We start from the raw sequence: 15,308 nt of genomic DNA on the forward strand, positions 1-15,308 counted from the left end.
TCATTCGTTCACTGTTCCATTCATTTTTCTATTTATTCATTCGTTCATCTATTTATTCATTCACGTATTTTCTCTTCGTCCATTCATTCATTCGGATAGTCATCTAATAGGTCATTCATTCATTCAGTATTCCTTCATTTTTCCCATCACTCATTTGCTCGTACCATTCATTTATCCATTCATCCATTTTTCCATTTTTCATTCATCAATCAATCAATCCATTCGTTCGTTCTCTCATCCAGTCATTCGTTCGTTCAATTATTTGTGCATCCACCCACTCATCCATTTGTTCATCAACCCATTCATTCATTCGCTCTTGCATACACTCAATCGTTTACTTCGCTCGTTTGTTCATCCGTCCACCCATCTCTTCGTTCATTCATTCATTCATTCATTCATTCATTCATTCATTCATTCATTCATTCATTCATTCATTCATTCACTCATTCACTCATTCATTCATTCATTCACTCATTCATTCATTCATTCATTCATTCATTCATTCATCCGTTCATTTGTTCATTCATTCACTCGGATACATGTTAATTCATTTATTGGCAATGGTAGTCCATCCAGGAAAATACCTGGAAATGTGAGAAAAATAACGCTAAGAACTTCCGTTTCCTGGTATCTGTCTACATGTGACAGCTGTCCGACTTTTTTTTTACTTCATCGAGCAAATTCCAGCTGTTTCGAGCCCGATCCACTTCAACGGCCAAGCGCACTGAAACTACTCAACGATCCATTCATACAGCAATTTCACCATTCGTGAGTGCTTTTCGCTTTTTTTCTTATCTTAACGGGGAAAAAAACGTTTCTGGACGTGCTTGCACAACTGAGCCCCGCCCACCAGTGCGAGTTTATTCGCTTGATCGATTTTTTATTGAGTGAATTGTGGGTTTTTGTCAACACTTATATTAAATTCCGAACCTACCAATTTGCGGTTGGCTTAGAACTCTACATATGTGCGCATTCTAATGAAATCTCATAGAAATTAAGGGATTTTGGTCAGCAACCAGAGTAACTCGTCCACTTCTTACAATAAGGGGTCTTTGTAGTGATCGAAGGATTTTCGAGAGCATCCTTTTTGTCGTTACGGCTTAATATTTGTTAGAGTAGTAAGACTTTCTTGACTAAAAGCTTACGGCTGCAGGAAAACTCGCCCCCCCCCCCCCCCCCCCGCCGTGGGAAAACTCGTCCATCCAATTTTTCTGTATACTTTTTAATATGTACATTAGGTGAAGTAAAAGGTTCCGTGCCCTTTTTCGCTTTATTTCGACGATTCAAGTAAAATAGTTGGGAATAACCGATTTAGTTCTAATGTTGTTTTATTCGACAACTTTTGGCCATATTGATGGCAATTTCCAAAATCCCCCAATTAAAGATGTCCTTGTCCTTATTGGTAAAAAATTTGACAGCCTCATTTTTCTGTTGAGGCCAGTTTTGTACAATGAAGAAAATTCCACAAATCCTTGAAAAGGTGATAGTCGCTCGTTGTGGACTCTGGACTATACGGCGGCGGCGGCGGTAGAACCACCCATACATGCTCTCGGAGCTTCTGACGCGTCGTTAAAGATGTGTGCGGCCAGGCGTTACCTTGATGGAGCACAACACCTTTCCTTTTGACCAATTCTGGCCGTTTCTGGTCGATTCCCTGCTTCATTCTGCTCAGTTTTTGACAGCAGGGGTGGGAATTGAGTGTTTACTTTACTTTCAAAAAGGGAAAAGCTTATAGTGGATGATTCCTTTTTAATCTCGCCGTAAATCCGGGGTTCGTGGTCGTTTGGGCCGGCTCATCGCGATGGGACCGTGATTTTTTCCAAATTTTTTGCTCTGATGTCACCTTGATATCGCATATAAATCGCATATGGTATGACGTGATGACATATTTACATCGTTAGATATCGTTCACTGAAGACATTCAACGAAAACTCTCGGAAGTTTTTACTTCACCTAATATTTACTTTTTTGTAGCGGGTGTAGCGCAGTCGGTTAGAGGTTCCGCTTCCTGCACGATCCATCGGAGGTTCGAATCCGCCCTAGTGCTCACTCACTAAGCCTTTCATCTCTCCGGGGTCGATAAATTGGTACCAGACCTGTTTGGAGGGATAAAAACACTGAGTTGACACATCGGCTAGCCCGCAATTCATTGTACAGGCCAGTTACACGTTCGTGAACCTCAAACGATCTCTGAATTGAAGTGATCGTGGTGGCGCATCCCAAGCGGATTGATTAACGCCGGACACTTCACCCTTCATTCTTTAGTATTTACTTTTTTTGTCTTACGTCCTCCCAATCATGACGTCTTTTGTTTTTTTTTCTTTAATTTTTGTTCGTGGTTCAATGAATTGAACGCGGAATTGAAATTGGCAGCGAAGTTCTCTGGGAATTGAAATGAAGATGGACGAGTTGGCGTCGATTGTAATTTCTCATTTTATTTCTGATGTCATTTCGGTTGCTTCCATCTCGTTTTAGCCATTTTAATTTCAGTGTTTCACGGACGCGTAGCGGTTCAATGAACAAAAAACAAATCGATCACGTCAAACATCGAGGTAGCTGTTTACACCGATTATGCCATGCTATATGTCCTAATCGCTGTCTTGTTTTGTGTAATTACTGTAGTTACAGTACTTGGTTCGAATCAACATCTACTTTATTTATTAACATATTTGTGCAATTAATTCTAAAGTATTATGAATTTTTTCCTTCGTGAGTTTAGAACCCTTGAAGTTTTTTATTATATTTTTCAGTTTTTCTGATTTTTCAAAGTTTGGATTTTTTTATAACGGAAACTATTCAAATAACTTTGCCAGCAAAATTGATCAATAATTGATTTTCAAGGGAAAGTACTTCTGAAGGTGTTTGTTACCTAAAAACCTAATCAAACGACGTTCTGCCCCGAACAATTTCTCTCACCTCCTCCATTGAACTCCAACCAATTCGATCAGCGTTGCACTTTTTCAAATAGTGATGACGAATTTTCCTGTTTGCAAGCAGTTTTGTGCACGTTTTTTTTTCCTGATCCAAAAGAAAAGGTCATGCAAATTGTTAGGTTTGATTCAGAAAGTAAGTGTTCTATGGTATGTGCGTTTTTTCCTACGAACATGACGAATTTTCCGGTTTGCACACAATTAAGCCCCGCCCATTCGTTTTTTTATTGCTACGAGAGGCCTGTAGTTTACATGTATGAATAGATCTGACATATTAGCGAAAGAAACTTTCCTTTTGTAAACAGTGATTTGCTTAACATGACCGGTCGACGCCTGTCAGTACATTACAGTACAGTACCACAGTTACAGTTCTGTGATCCGTCCAGAGTATCCTTGTGTCCACATCCAAAATTCAAGAACGTTTTTGTTTCAAATTCTAATTGAGCGATAAAATGTGAATTGTAGATATTGATTTTTCCGTTTTCCGATTTATGTCATTGTAATTACCAGGATCGCGCACGCACGCAATTCATGTTTCCTTCTTATATTTTGCGGATGAATTTTAAAAGGGGAATTCATCGAATTCGTACAACTATATTAATTAATTTTAACTAATTTAACCAAATAATTTTGCTGAACTTATTCAAAATTTCCGAGTGATCTTGCAGTGAATCAAATTTTTTCAAACTAACCCCCATTAGTGCTACTCCGTACTGTCCAGCAGGCAAAAGTGGAAATTTTTCTTTCGAATTTATTTCCGACAAATATGAATTACAAATGTGATGGTAAAATTATACATACGGTATAATATATGTAGTAATTTTATAACGTGATTGAAAATATTTCAATTGAGAATTTATATATTCGTTCGTTTAATTATAATTTATAACTAGTTCGTATATTTTCCTATATTTTTATACAGGAATTTCAATATCCTAAGAAATTCAGGGAATAAAAGCTGTCACCTTTGAAAAATGTTTTCTATCCTTTAGTTTGCCTATGCTTCTGCTTTTCTTCTGTTCGTAGTCAATTGTGAATGTGAAGGTGTTGTCAGAGGAAATGCAGCAGGAAAACTCGTCCAAAATTACTAAAAACGTACGAGGTCCACGTTTTTCTTACGTTCCCCAAAATATTTGATGTGCATGAGATCTGTTTTGTCTGGTGCTCAAATAAAATAGTCTGGATCCGAGTACGGTACATATTTAAATCGAAAGAATTACAATAATTATGCGTTTTTGTCGTAATATTTGGTATTCTAGAAGGAATTTTTGAGTAATGATGCCATGGATCAAAACTACTAAACTATATTCAATCCTACGATCCTATTTAAAGTCTTTAGTAGAGTTTTTAGTGTGTTACGAGACAATACGACTTAATTACGAATCGAAATGTCACTGATCTTCGAATTGCCGTGAAGTATTTCCCAGTATTCTTGGAAGCATATAATTTACCGCTTAACCTATACTCAAAGCCTCGCCACGTAGTCATTTAGCGCAAAAATTGCGCCAGTCTCGTTTTGGCTGGCCTTTGCGCTTTCTACGCACTACGGAACCCCTTCCTATAGTAAATTTACGTTCCGTTTTGCTTTGAAAATCTGTGGATTAACTTTTTTCGTTGCTTGCGTTAGCATGTGGACGTTCTGCCACTAATCCCTCGTCAGTACTGTACTGCTTGACTACCGTACCCGTTCGTGCTGCATTTCCACCGAGTAACCGTGTGTTAGAGTGGTTGTTGTTGTTATCGTCGTCGTGAGACGCCCTTCTAACTCCTGCGCTCCCTCCTGTCCATGCTGCTTTATGTTGAGAAATGCTGCGCTCTACGTCACACATTGGAGGCATCGGCGTCACCGATCGTGGATCCGTCGAGATGCCCAGCTCACCGCAATCGGCCGTTGTCGAAGAGAAGAAACTACATTTGATGATTGACAATAGGTACGGTAAATTACGGTAATTTACAATGATTCTCTGGTTTAATCAATTTAAAATTGTACAGAAATTCCAGTCGAACACGTACAATCTCATGTAGTCCCGTGCCGGATGGTTCAGTAAGCGCTGGCACTACCATATCACATCCGGGATTCCCTCTCAGTCAGCCATCCAGGTTGGAGGAGCCTTTAACCTTTGTTCAAACAACATCCTTCTCCACATCTGATTTTTTCTTTCCTTTTCTTCTATCTTCCTTCCTTTTTAGCCCTATAGTTGATGACAACACACATCCACAACTTGTGCCATCGCCATGCCTTGGAACACCACGTTCTGGAAATACAACGTTGTTGAATAGGACAATATCGGATGAAAGTTCGAACAGCTCGAACAGGTGGGCAGAGAAGCGATTTTATTACAGTTGGAGTTATGGTCTTCAGATAAAATAAAAAAATAAAAAGTCAAATATGTAGAAGGTGTATGAGTATTATATACTGGGAAAATAGCAGGCTCGCTCGACACAATATAAATGGGCGGAGCGTAAAGTTATACGGTAGAGTTTCTCGTCCTGTTCTTTAAAAAATCTCGAAATTCAAGGTCACTTGAATTTCGAGATTTTTTAAAGAAATTGTCTTCACTTCACTTTGTCGAAATTGTCGCTGTATCAGTTTTCCGGCGTCGTTCTTTTTTTTCGGCGTTTTCTAGGTTGTAGAATAACGGATCCTGCATCAAACTGCTTAAAAAGTGCCGCTATTGGCGCAACAATAAGAATTAAAATAAATTATAAATAAAATAAAATAAAATAATGAAACAAATGAAAACAAATAATTTTTAGAAACTAAAAGAAATTTGACTAGGAGAACTCAAGAAAAAAGCTTACGGAGTACCGATGCTTTCAGAAGGAATCAACGTTGAGCCAATTTTACTTTTTACGCGCTTCTTCAGAGAATAAGCGGTGTCATCAGGGTAAATCCAGAAAATGCTGTGCAGATACCAGATAAAAACCGGAAAAATATGCGGATAACATGAGTATGCGGGGTGCGCTGACAGACTAACTGCAGCTCTCACCACGCCCTTTTTCGATCTATTGGTACATGCTCCGATCCTAATCCTGAAGATTTTCTTTTTTTGATTAATTGACGAATTCGAACGTATTCGACATTTTCAGACATGTCCTTCTTTTCACCTGGTTAGTAGTACCGTCCTCTTTATTAGCGGTGATCTTAATTTTATTTTTGGATACGGGAAAAACTCGCGTCATCCTATAGGGGAACCATGCAATTATCCCTGCAGACGATTTGCCGGAGCAAAGCTGTGCGAATTCGAGCAGCGCTGCCCGCAGCTCGTTTTAACAGCTCAGCGCTGGCTGTTTAATTCCCGTAGTGGTTCCTCAGTGAGCGAACTCTCGTCGCTCGAATGTGCAAAAAATTCAATATTGACGGTGATATTGTCTCTCTGAACAAACAAATAAAACCTCCTGATTCAAGTCGACACTCCCCTTTAGTTGAGAATGTGGTTTTTCTGGCGTTTTGGCTCCTGAAACTATTTCTCGCTATTTCTGGAACATCTACATTACTCCTAGGAAGAAGAACAAATCTAAAACTTGTATAATATATACACATATAAAATTTCATCACCACCTCTCTTTCGCGAGCAGCAAACAAGACGATTTTCAGAAAAAAAAGAGAAAAGGAGGCGTTGCTTTTGCATTTCCGAAAAAAAATAGACTCCTGGCCTCAATAGAATAAATTTCTTCTCTATCGATCCCTGCAGAAAAATATTAGCTTTGAATATTTGACAAAAATGAGCGGGACTCTAAGAATTTTCAAAAATTTCGGATGCGGAACGCTTGCCATGAATTCATAGCACGAAATGTAAGTAGACGATCAACAGGGACGGGAAAATGGGACCCATTTCTTATTCGAACAATCCAAAAGTAATCGAAGTCATTAAAGAGAGAAGATTTATTGCTTAGTGTTGAGTGGAACGTTAGTTATCGATGCATAGCTTTTGGAGAAAAAAAAAACTGTTGTGGGCGTGGTTTATTCGATATGCATTTGCGGTGCAAAAGCGATGCAGATCAATGATTCCGCTTTGATTAAACGTGCTTTTCGCTTATTTTTAAGTATTAATCCCCCTTAATTTCTTTAAAATGGCGAAATTAACTTTTTTCGATAGACGTTACCTCGATTACGCCGTTGCTAGTGCAACGAGACGATGAATGTAATTTTTCCGTATGAGATGTCTCCTATGGAAGGCGTCCGGATCGATTTTTCTCTTCTCTCGTTTTCTCTCTTCAGGATTTATGCTTTGTAGTAAACAAATTATACTAGAGCTCTAACAAATAAGTCAATATCTATTTCACTTTCGCACTGCGTTTAATTGCGGGGGTTATCGATTTCTTACCAGTCACAAATTGTGGCTCCGACTAGAAATTTTAACGCAGTTAGCGTCCCAACTTGGTGTTTCCGTGATGATCACGTGATCCTTTTATTTACTTTATTTTTGTGTTTCTACTTCAGGCTTTATTAATACATTTTTTACTACAACGCCACCTCATTTTTCACTATTTGTTCATTTTTGTAATTTTTGTAATTTTTTCCCAATTTCTGCTTTTCAGATATTGAAGGAATTTTCAAATAGTCTTTACTACAACTCCTTTATAAATCGTAATCGGCAAAGAAACTCCTCCATTTATCTTTTATGTTATTGAAAAAATTTGATCACCCCGTCCATAATTAATCGATATCTATAGATTAATTATGGACGGGTCTATCGATATTATCGATATTAACCCACTGTTTTCAGATTCTTCATGTTGAAAAAAGATTCTGAACGACGACATACGTTGGCACAATTCATGTCTGACTACTCTGAACAGGTAGGTGACCAGCTTATCGACTTATTGATTTCTGATGAAACATCTAGTAAAATTCATGCGATACAAACAAGTCACAACAGCAGACGTTCTTTTTTTCTTCGATAAAATGCGATCAGAGAAATAGTGGCTGGTATGCGTTCACATTCAAATCGTTCGAATATTTGAATAGTTGGAAAGTCAATTTTTTTGGGTCATTTTGATATAGAAAGAGTCGAGCTTCTCGATTTTTCGAATTGTTGAAATACTCGATTTGTTGAATAATGAAAATTTTTGGACAAAGAAACTCCCCATTGACGTACAGTTTTCCGAGTAGACTACAGATTCACTGGAATTTCGAATGTTCGAAAATTCATTCGAAATTATGGCATGATTATTTGACTAGCGACACATCGTGGTCGTAATAAGCGCCTACTCTATTACAAAATGAAAAACAACCTTGCAACCCGTATTGTCCAGCCGTCTTTGCTCCACAGTTTTGCCATCCTGTTAGAGACGCAGAGAAGGTCCCAAAATATAATTTAAGTACGCTCAGAATTGTGAAAAGTAGAATGCTCATCTCTCACTTTGCTTTCACGACATAAAAATCTATAACTGTGACGAATGCCACTGATTAACCGTTAGAAGTCGAGAGGTTCGTTGTATTGATGCGTATTGATTTAGATTATCGACACATGGATGCGTGGCATCATTGCGTCTATGGATAGTGCAGAGGTGGTGGTAAGTTTTCTTATTATGATCGTTGTGGGACCTATGTACCGTAAGATATTAATTACTCTGAGCTATAAATATCAGGTGTTATTTTTTTTAATTGAAGGGTTTTTGTACTTGTTCGTTGTTTATTCGTAGTGGATGTCAGTGTAGTACCGTGTCTTTTTGACCGCCAATCGATTATCGATTCTTTCAGGTAACCATGCATATGCTTGAGACTTTACTCGATGGTATGCGTGAATTCCTGTTGAAAAAAGAAACAAAGCACATACAAGATGCGTTGGACGAGATCCGCTGTCTTCTTGACTACGATACGGCGAAAATCTCACAAGTGAGTGATTGATCACACATGTACATCGGATTCAATCGATAATTCATGTCTTACCTTTTTTTGCTATGCGAATCGCCGCGTGTAAAAAGCCGGTATCAATAGGGAACGGTGGCACATTTTTCAAGAAAAAAAATTATGGCTTAGGTGAATGTCAATTAGTATAAAAGGAGCGACGATAGCAATTCCAAGTCGTGAGCGTCGTCTTCTTTCTAGAACCTGATTCTTCAAACATTTTTTTTCAAAATATGGGCCGCAGCTGTTTATTCTTTGCTTTGAGCCTTTTGCCATTACCACATGTCGGAATTTTTCCGTTTTTTCCCCCGTTTTTTTATTGTTCTGAATCACAGTGAATTATATACGAATTCAGCGTATAACTACTTGATTAATTAACGTACTAATTTTCCAACCTACTTATTAATAATTTTTCTACTATTTTATCTACTAATTAGTTATATTGAATTTCATATCAGTGATATTTTTCTAATAATTACTTAATTCATGAGTCTTACCAAATACGGATTTTTCGAACATCTTAGAAAAACTATGACTCGATGTGATGTCGGTGAAAAACTATGACTCGATGTCGGGATGGTGACAGTTTATCTACTTCGCGATTTTCCATGACCACAGTTTCATCAAGTATATATTTCTATAGAAAGTAATTTGATGTGGGATAGAAATAATTGATTGAATGAAAGGATTGTTTTTTTTTTTCGAGAACTAAGCATTTGTTTTCTCTTCTATGGCCTTTTCTTTCCTTTTTCCCTTTTTTCTTGGTCTTTTTTCTCTTTTTTTTTCTTCTAAAAGAACAAAAATGCACAGTTAGGGTAATAAACCCACTTTTCTATATGCAAAAATTCACATTTAGAGGAGTTTTTGTATCTTGCAACACTATCGAAAATCAAGTAATTCACCACATTTCCACAATTCTTAAAAGATCCGTTTCACTTATAATATATCATTGTATATTTTACCATCATGATTTTTTTTTTTAAATTTTTTCACTTATACATTTTTTATTTATCTACATTTCAACATTTTTTCATATTTATTCATATACATTCTAATAACTTCTCTTAGATTTAGGTAGCTGTTTCGTACTTGGAAAAGTACCGTTACATAAATCGGTTGCAGTGTTATAATTTCAAAGTGATTGTTAAATTAGGGGCGGATTTCCTTGTCCAGAACTGCTTGGACGAGTTTACCGCTTCACTTTGACAAATCTTCCAAAATACTAGATTTTATTGTATTTCTTCCTCCTTTTTTCCTGGATTGAGCCGACCTCATTTTCGATACTTCCATGTCGGGCCCCTCATTTTCCATAATACATTGGAACAACTCAAGTATGTATTGAAATCCTCGTATAATCCTCATCAAATTGCTAAATATTTGTTTGAATCCACTGTTGATCGTATAAATAAACAGCTGGGGTGAAGGTGGAGAAAATCTCTCGCTCGCCTACCGTATCTTAATGAATATTCAATGTTGTTTCTCTTTTCAGGTGAACATGGCAATTTTTACGTTCTCGGATTCAATTCAACCGGTACTACGTCGTTTGGACATCAAACCTCATTGGATGTTCGCCTTATCAAATCTGATTCAAAGTGCTGTGCAGACGGCGATCTCATTGCTGAGCCCAGACGTCTCAGCGCAACTTCATGTACGTGCTCACGTGCTCTTTTTTTCTCCTTTTTCTTCTTTTTTTTTCTTTTCCGACTTGCTATGAAGTGCTATTCTTTACAGCAATATCGTACATTAGCTGGATTAAAAAATAACACAATTAGAAGATAAAATGTAGGAATACTGACGTAAAAAGACCAGCATCCGAATCGATAATTATTTATCTGACGGAGTCATTAATCTTTAAACGAGCATATGCATATTTGTAGGCTTATATTCGTACATTCGGGTTTGAGAGACTACAAAATCTCGAACAGCTAGGCTATCGAACAGGTTTCCAACAAATTATACTCTATATCAATTCATTATCCATGAAAGTTATGCTGAAGTGGGCGTGGCCTTGCGATGCTATCATTGGCTAGCACTCATCAAGTAAACTCCGTCCATCCTTAGGTTTCTCCAAGGAATGCGCTTTACTATGCTTTAAATATTCTACATTCCGTTAGTTCTTTTGTTGGAAATCATCGAGGATCCTGGATCTTATGAGTTTTTTAATGTTAAAACGACTAGTGCATAGAAATAGCCTACCGTAACCAACGAAACGAATCGTCTTTAAAGGCAGCATACCATGACGTGGTGAGGGAATCCGCGGGAAAAGCCCGAGATAGTGTTGTAGATTACGGGATCAGGGGTAGTTTCACTCATCCCTTCCTGATTGTTGGAAGAAACGGCGTGAGAACCACTTTGTTTATTACGAGGCACGTTAGAACACTCCTCTACGCGCACGTTTCGTTCCTCTTACCACCCTACGCTGTCTTCAAGTGATCTCGACGAGAGGTGTTATTGGTCATTTTCAAGAAGGACGTGATCATTTAGGGATATGCTTTTTCTGATTAATAGTTTTTCGATTTTTCCGATTTTTTCGATTAATAGTTTTATTCTCTTGCTTACTTATTCATTGTTTTTACTTGAATAGTTTTTATAGTTTGAATAGCGATAAGGCATCACTGATCTACAACCGTTGCCCTGATCCCTGATTCCGCAATCTATAACCTCATCTCGAGATTTTCCTCCGGATTCCTCCATCACGTCAGATTCGTGATACGCTGTCTTCAAGTGATCTCGACGAGAGGTGTTATTGGTCATTTTCAAGAAGGACGTGATCATTTAGGGATATGCTTTTTCTGATTAATAGTTTTTCGATTTTTCCGATTTTTTCGATTAATAGTTTTATTCTCTTGCTTCTCATCGATTTCGGTAGCCAATACTCGAGATTAAATCGAGTGTGTTAAATGCGGTGAATGTTTACAAATGGGACAAGTCGCTGAAAGAGGCTTAGCTGCATTGCATGCATTATATTGTTACCAGCATGAACGTACGGCTAAAGCCCGACTTTTTGTTTTTGGTGTTCGCTTCGCTTGCCTTCACCGATCAATAAGAAATAACAGTATTGACATTTTTTGTAAAATTAGAATTGTTTTTTTCTATCAACGCTTTCTTCAATTTTTTTACACGAAAATTTAAGCGTAGATGAAAGATTTAATGGTTTTTCCCTAAACGCGTCAGTTTTCTCCTTTTTCAACTATTAACAAGGAATGACGTGCCAACATGAAATGACGTGAGTGTCAATATCGTGGTGATAAAAATAACGTTCTACGTCAGATCGCGTAAACTGTTGGCTAATAGAAGGAACCATAGAAGCCCATCTTACCGCGTTGGGACCCACGCGTACCCGCGCACCAATCTGACGCAGTGGAACCCGTTTCTTCTCACTCTATAGCTCCCTGGCACCGGCGCACCATTTCTTCCCCGTGAAACTCGTCCCACCCCATTTTACAGCCGTCTGGCTCTGGGGCACGAATTCGACGCCGTAGTACCCGTATCACCCAATTTTACCGCGCTGGGGCTGCATCGCACCAAACCGACGCCGTATCCGTCTCCCTCTCTTTTTGGAATTTCTTAACTGAGACACACGCATACACAGACGCATACACGTGACAGAATAAGCCCGTTATTGTCCAGCATGATACTTTGCAAATTTGGAGATATACATTCACATAAAAGTTTATTTACCCTCATTGAAATATGAGAGAAACTAACTTGCCTTATCAAAGCCAGCATACTCGAATAAATTTGGGCACTCGTCCAGTGGTAGAGAGCTCGCCTATCCGTTGCATGGCTATGGTTAGGCACATCACCGGTGAAGAGTTCTACATCATTATAGAGTATTTTCGTGACGCACACACACACAAACACACAAACACACACACAAATACACACAAGCATACACACACACGCACACAAACACACACAAACAAACGCGCACACAAACACACACAAACAAACACACACAAGCGTGCGCACACACACACGCACGCACGCACGCACACACACACACGCACGCGCACACACACACACGCCCACACACACACACACACAAACACACACACGGACTAAGCGCGTTATCATATAGCATGATATTGGTCGTATACTTTTATTCAGTGATTTGATGCGCATGAAATTCCAATTCCATGAACTCTTACGATTTGTGATTTGTGCTACTTACATAGAGGTAGTTCTCGTTTTATTCATAGCTGACTTGATAATTATACGCCTTCAGAGCCAGAATTAAAGGCGCATCTCTCCTATAATTGGTGGTTCTGGTCCTTATATATAAGTGTAGTTAGTTCATCAGTTTTAAAGAGTTTCAGTGTTCCTCTCTCTTTCCCAGTTAAAGAGAATTCATTTATTTTAATTTCATTTAAAGAGGATTCATTTGAGTATTTTCTCTGACGTCAAATTTCCCTCATCTTCCTTCAGGTGCAAGACGTCACGTCAATGGCCTCAATGGGTCAAAGAACCTCCGTTTCAAGGGAGTCAGGTCAATCTGAAATAGAGTTGGTGGACAGTAGCCGACCTCCATCCAGAGATGAACGACGAGAGGAACGCAGGGAATATCTGAATAGTATCATTGATACCAATGATAAGTTACGAGAGAAGTGAGTTCCGTTCCGTATATCTCGTAGGTAGCGAATTAAGCTGTGGAAATGTCGATGTTTTTAAGGTTAATCGAGGCACAAGAGGAGTTGAAGCAAAATCTTATCTCTAGTATTGCACAAACGCAAAGTATGCGTGATATGGCAGCCGCTACGGCAAGCCTGATGTCGGGTAAGGTGTCCGTCCTTGAGTGACGATGCTGCGCTAGTAGCGATTTTGTCAAACACTGAGAAACTTCTTTTGCGTTCATCCGAAGTTTTGTTCCTACGATTTTCTCATTATATAACTGCTTTTTTCAACGAGACTTTAAATGCTATCTTATTATTATTATTATTATTATTATTATTATTATTATAAATTTTAATTTTTTTCTCTTTGTAGATCAGTTGATTTTTCTTCAGCCTGGCGTGGTGCTCCATGGCGCGGAACCTACCCGCCAATGAACAACGGTCTTATGTCACGAAATGCTGGGACTGGCACGTCACCCACACATAAAAACCACAAAATTGCTGTGAATCATCCAATGGACGGACATCTGAGCAGGTAATTCTCGCCGATCTTACGAATTAGAATAGAAAGTAGAATTTCCGGAGAAAACAGGGTATTATGAACACCACATATGTATCTATTATTGGTTCTTACTAAGTTCTGGATGACACCACAAAAATTTGCGAGCCACTCGTTGCATTAACCCTTGGCTCCGCCCACCTTGGATGAGTTGCACCGAGTTGAATCGAATTGAATGCCCGAGTTCAATTGATTTAGATCAACTGAAGAGCTGATCGGATGGCTACGTTCGCTAGAAGTTGATGATCGATCAATACGCCTAATCGTTGCCGAGCAGTATACAAAACAGGACATATTCGAATATGTAACAAGGGAAGAACTGCTGGCGTTGGGCGTAGCGTAAGTATAATGCTTTTGTTGTTCTCGGTCTGTAGGACGAGTTGTCCTTCCTCTCCTGTTAGCTCGTTTGGCCATTGCCATTCGTCTGCAGTTTGGGTACAGCACATTGTGCAACTGAATCTACTTCTCATCTCTCATGATAACTCGTTCAGAGGCGGAGCGAGTTGTCGAATCTGGCGTGTTGTGAGCGAAGCACGTGAACGGGCACGTCGTGCACCCGTGTTTTTATCGCCGATGCGAAGCCGCGACGATTCGTTGGACGACTATCATTCGTCCATAGCGGACGAGATGTACACAGTTGCTGAATTAACCTAATCGATAGAAGCATACTAATTTATATTGTTATAGTTAACATCAAATGTACGAGTTCCCTGTTGACCCCGTTTACGTGTACGTGCCATAAGATACAAAGAGATTACTAATTTGTTGCTCGTTAGCGATTTGTAGTCAACGAGATTCCCAGTGTTAGCAGGTAATCTGGTGATGTGTGAGCGGACGAGTTCTCACGCGAAAATCAAGCAGTGGTAGTGATTGTCCCATAATTGATTCTAATTATTCCACTACGGTTCCACTCAATTATATTCTTGTTTAATTTATATTCGTACGATCTGTTTTCTAATTCGACACTAATTTGTCGTTAACAAATTTCTGAATGCTGTATGCGGCTAAATGTCGTCGTTGATGTCCGTCGGGTCATCAACAAAATCGCTGTCAATCGCTCAATGTCGCGCGAGCACAAGCGACTTTTCGGAGCGAAATCGGACGAGATCATCGAAACAAAGCGATGTTTTACAATTGTATTCGTTTTTTTTCGCATATTTGTAAATACTATGTTTTACTAGTCTCTTTGTCGTTCTAGTATGTTTTTGTGTAGTAACAGTAGTAGTAGAATCACTAGTATTTTAGCGTCTTTAATTTTCTCCTCTGGGCCTTTTTTTGTGAGAAGAAAAAAAAACAACTAATTATTGCTTGTGTAACTACCACCTCCACTATTTATACTTGATGTCAACACA

The 15,308-nt window shown here is 38.7% G+C and overlaps 1 protein-coding gene across 6 annotated transcripts in view; it reads left to right on the forward strand.

Moving 5' to 3' along the window:
• The window catches only part of RB195_017261 (uncharacterized protein), a gene marked incomplete at both ends in the record, with an annotated part of 32,009 nt that extends 17,399 nt beyond the window's left edge, over positions 1–14,610 (forward strand). For 4 of the 6 annotated variants that reach the window (XM_064184183.1, XM_064184181.1, XM_064184186.1 and 1 more), the window contains 14 exons: positions 688–768; positions 2,491–2,552; positions 4,765–4,861; positions 4,932–5,030; positions 5,121–5,246; positions 7,661–7,733; positions 8,394–8,450; positions 8,638–8,772; positions 10,274–10,432; positions 13,213–13,391; positions 13,457–13,560; positions 13,791–13,932; positions 14,155–14,295; positions 14,448–14,610. In XM_064184183.1, coding sequence (XP_064040062.1) covers positions 688–768; positions 2,491–2,552; positions 4,765–4,861; positions 4,932–5,030; positions 5,121–5,246; positions 7,661–7,733; positions 8,394–8,450; positions 8,638–8,772; positions 10,274–10,432; positions 13,213–13,391; positions 13,457–13,560; positions 13,791–13,932; positions 14,155–14,295; positions 14,448–14,610 — 1,618 coding nt within the window. Of the gene's footprint in view, positions 1–687; positions 769–2,490; positions 2,553–4,734; positions 4,862–4,922; positions 5,031–5,120; positions 5,247–7,660; positions 7,734–8,393; positions 8,451–8,637; positions 8,773–10,273; positions 10,433–13,212; positions 13,392–13,456; positions 13,561–13,790; positions 13,933–14,154; positions 14,296–14,447 lie in introns of all 6 variants that reach the window. The other 2 variants (XM_064184187.1, XM_064184184.1) reach the window with 2 other exon arrangements.
• Positions 14,611–15,308: the final 698 nt, after the last annotated feature.

Source organism: Necator americanus, chromosome II (assembly GCF_031761385.1).
Source record: "Necator americanus strain Aroian chromosome II, whole genome shotgun sequence".
NCBI classification, from domain to species: domain Eukaryota; kingdom Metazoa; phylum Nematoda; class Chromadorea; order Rhabditida; family Ancylostomatidae; genus Necator; species Necator americanus.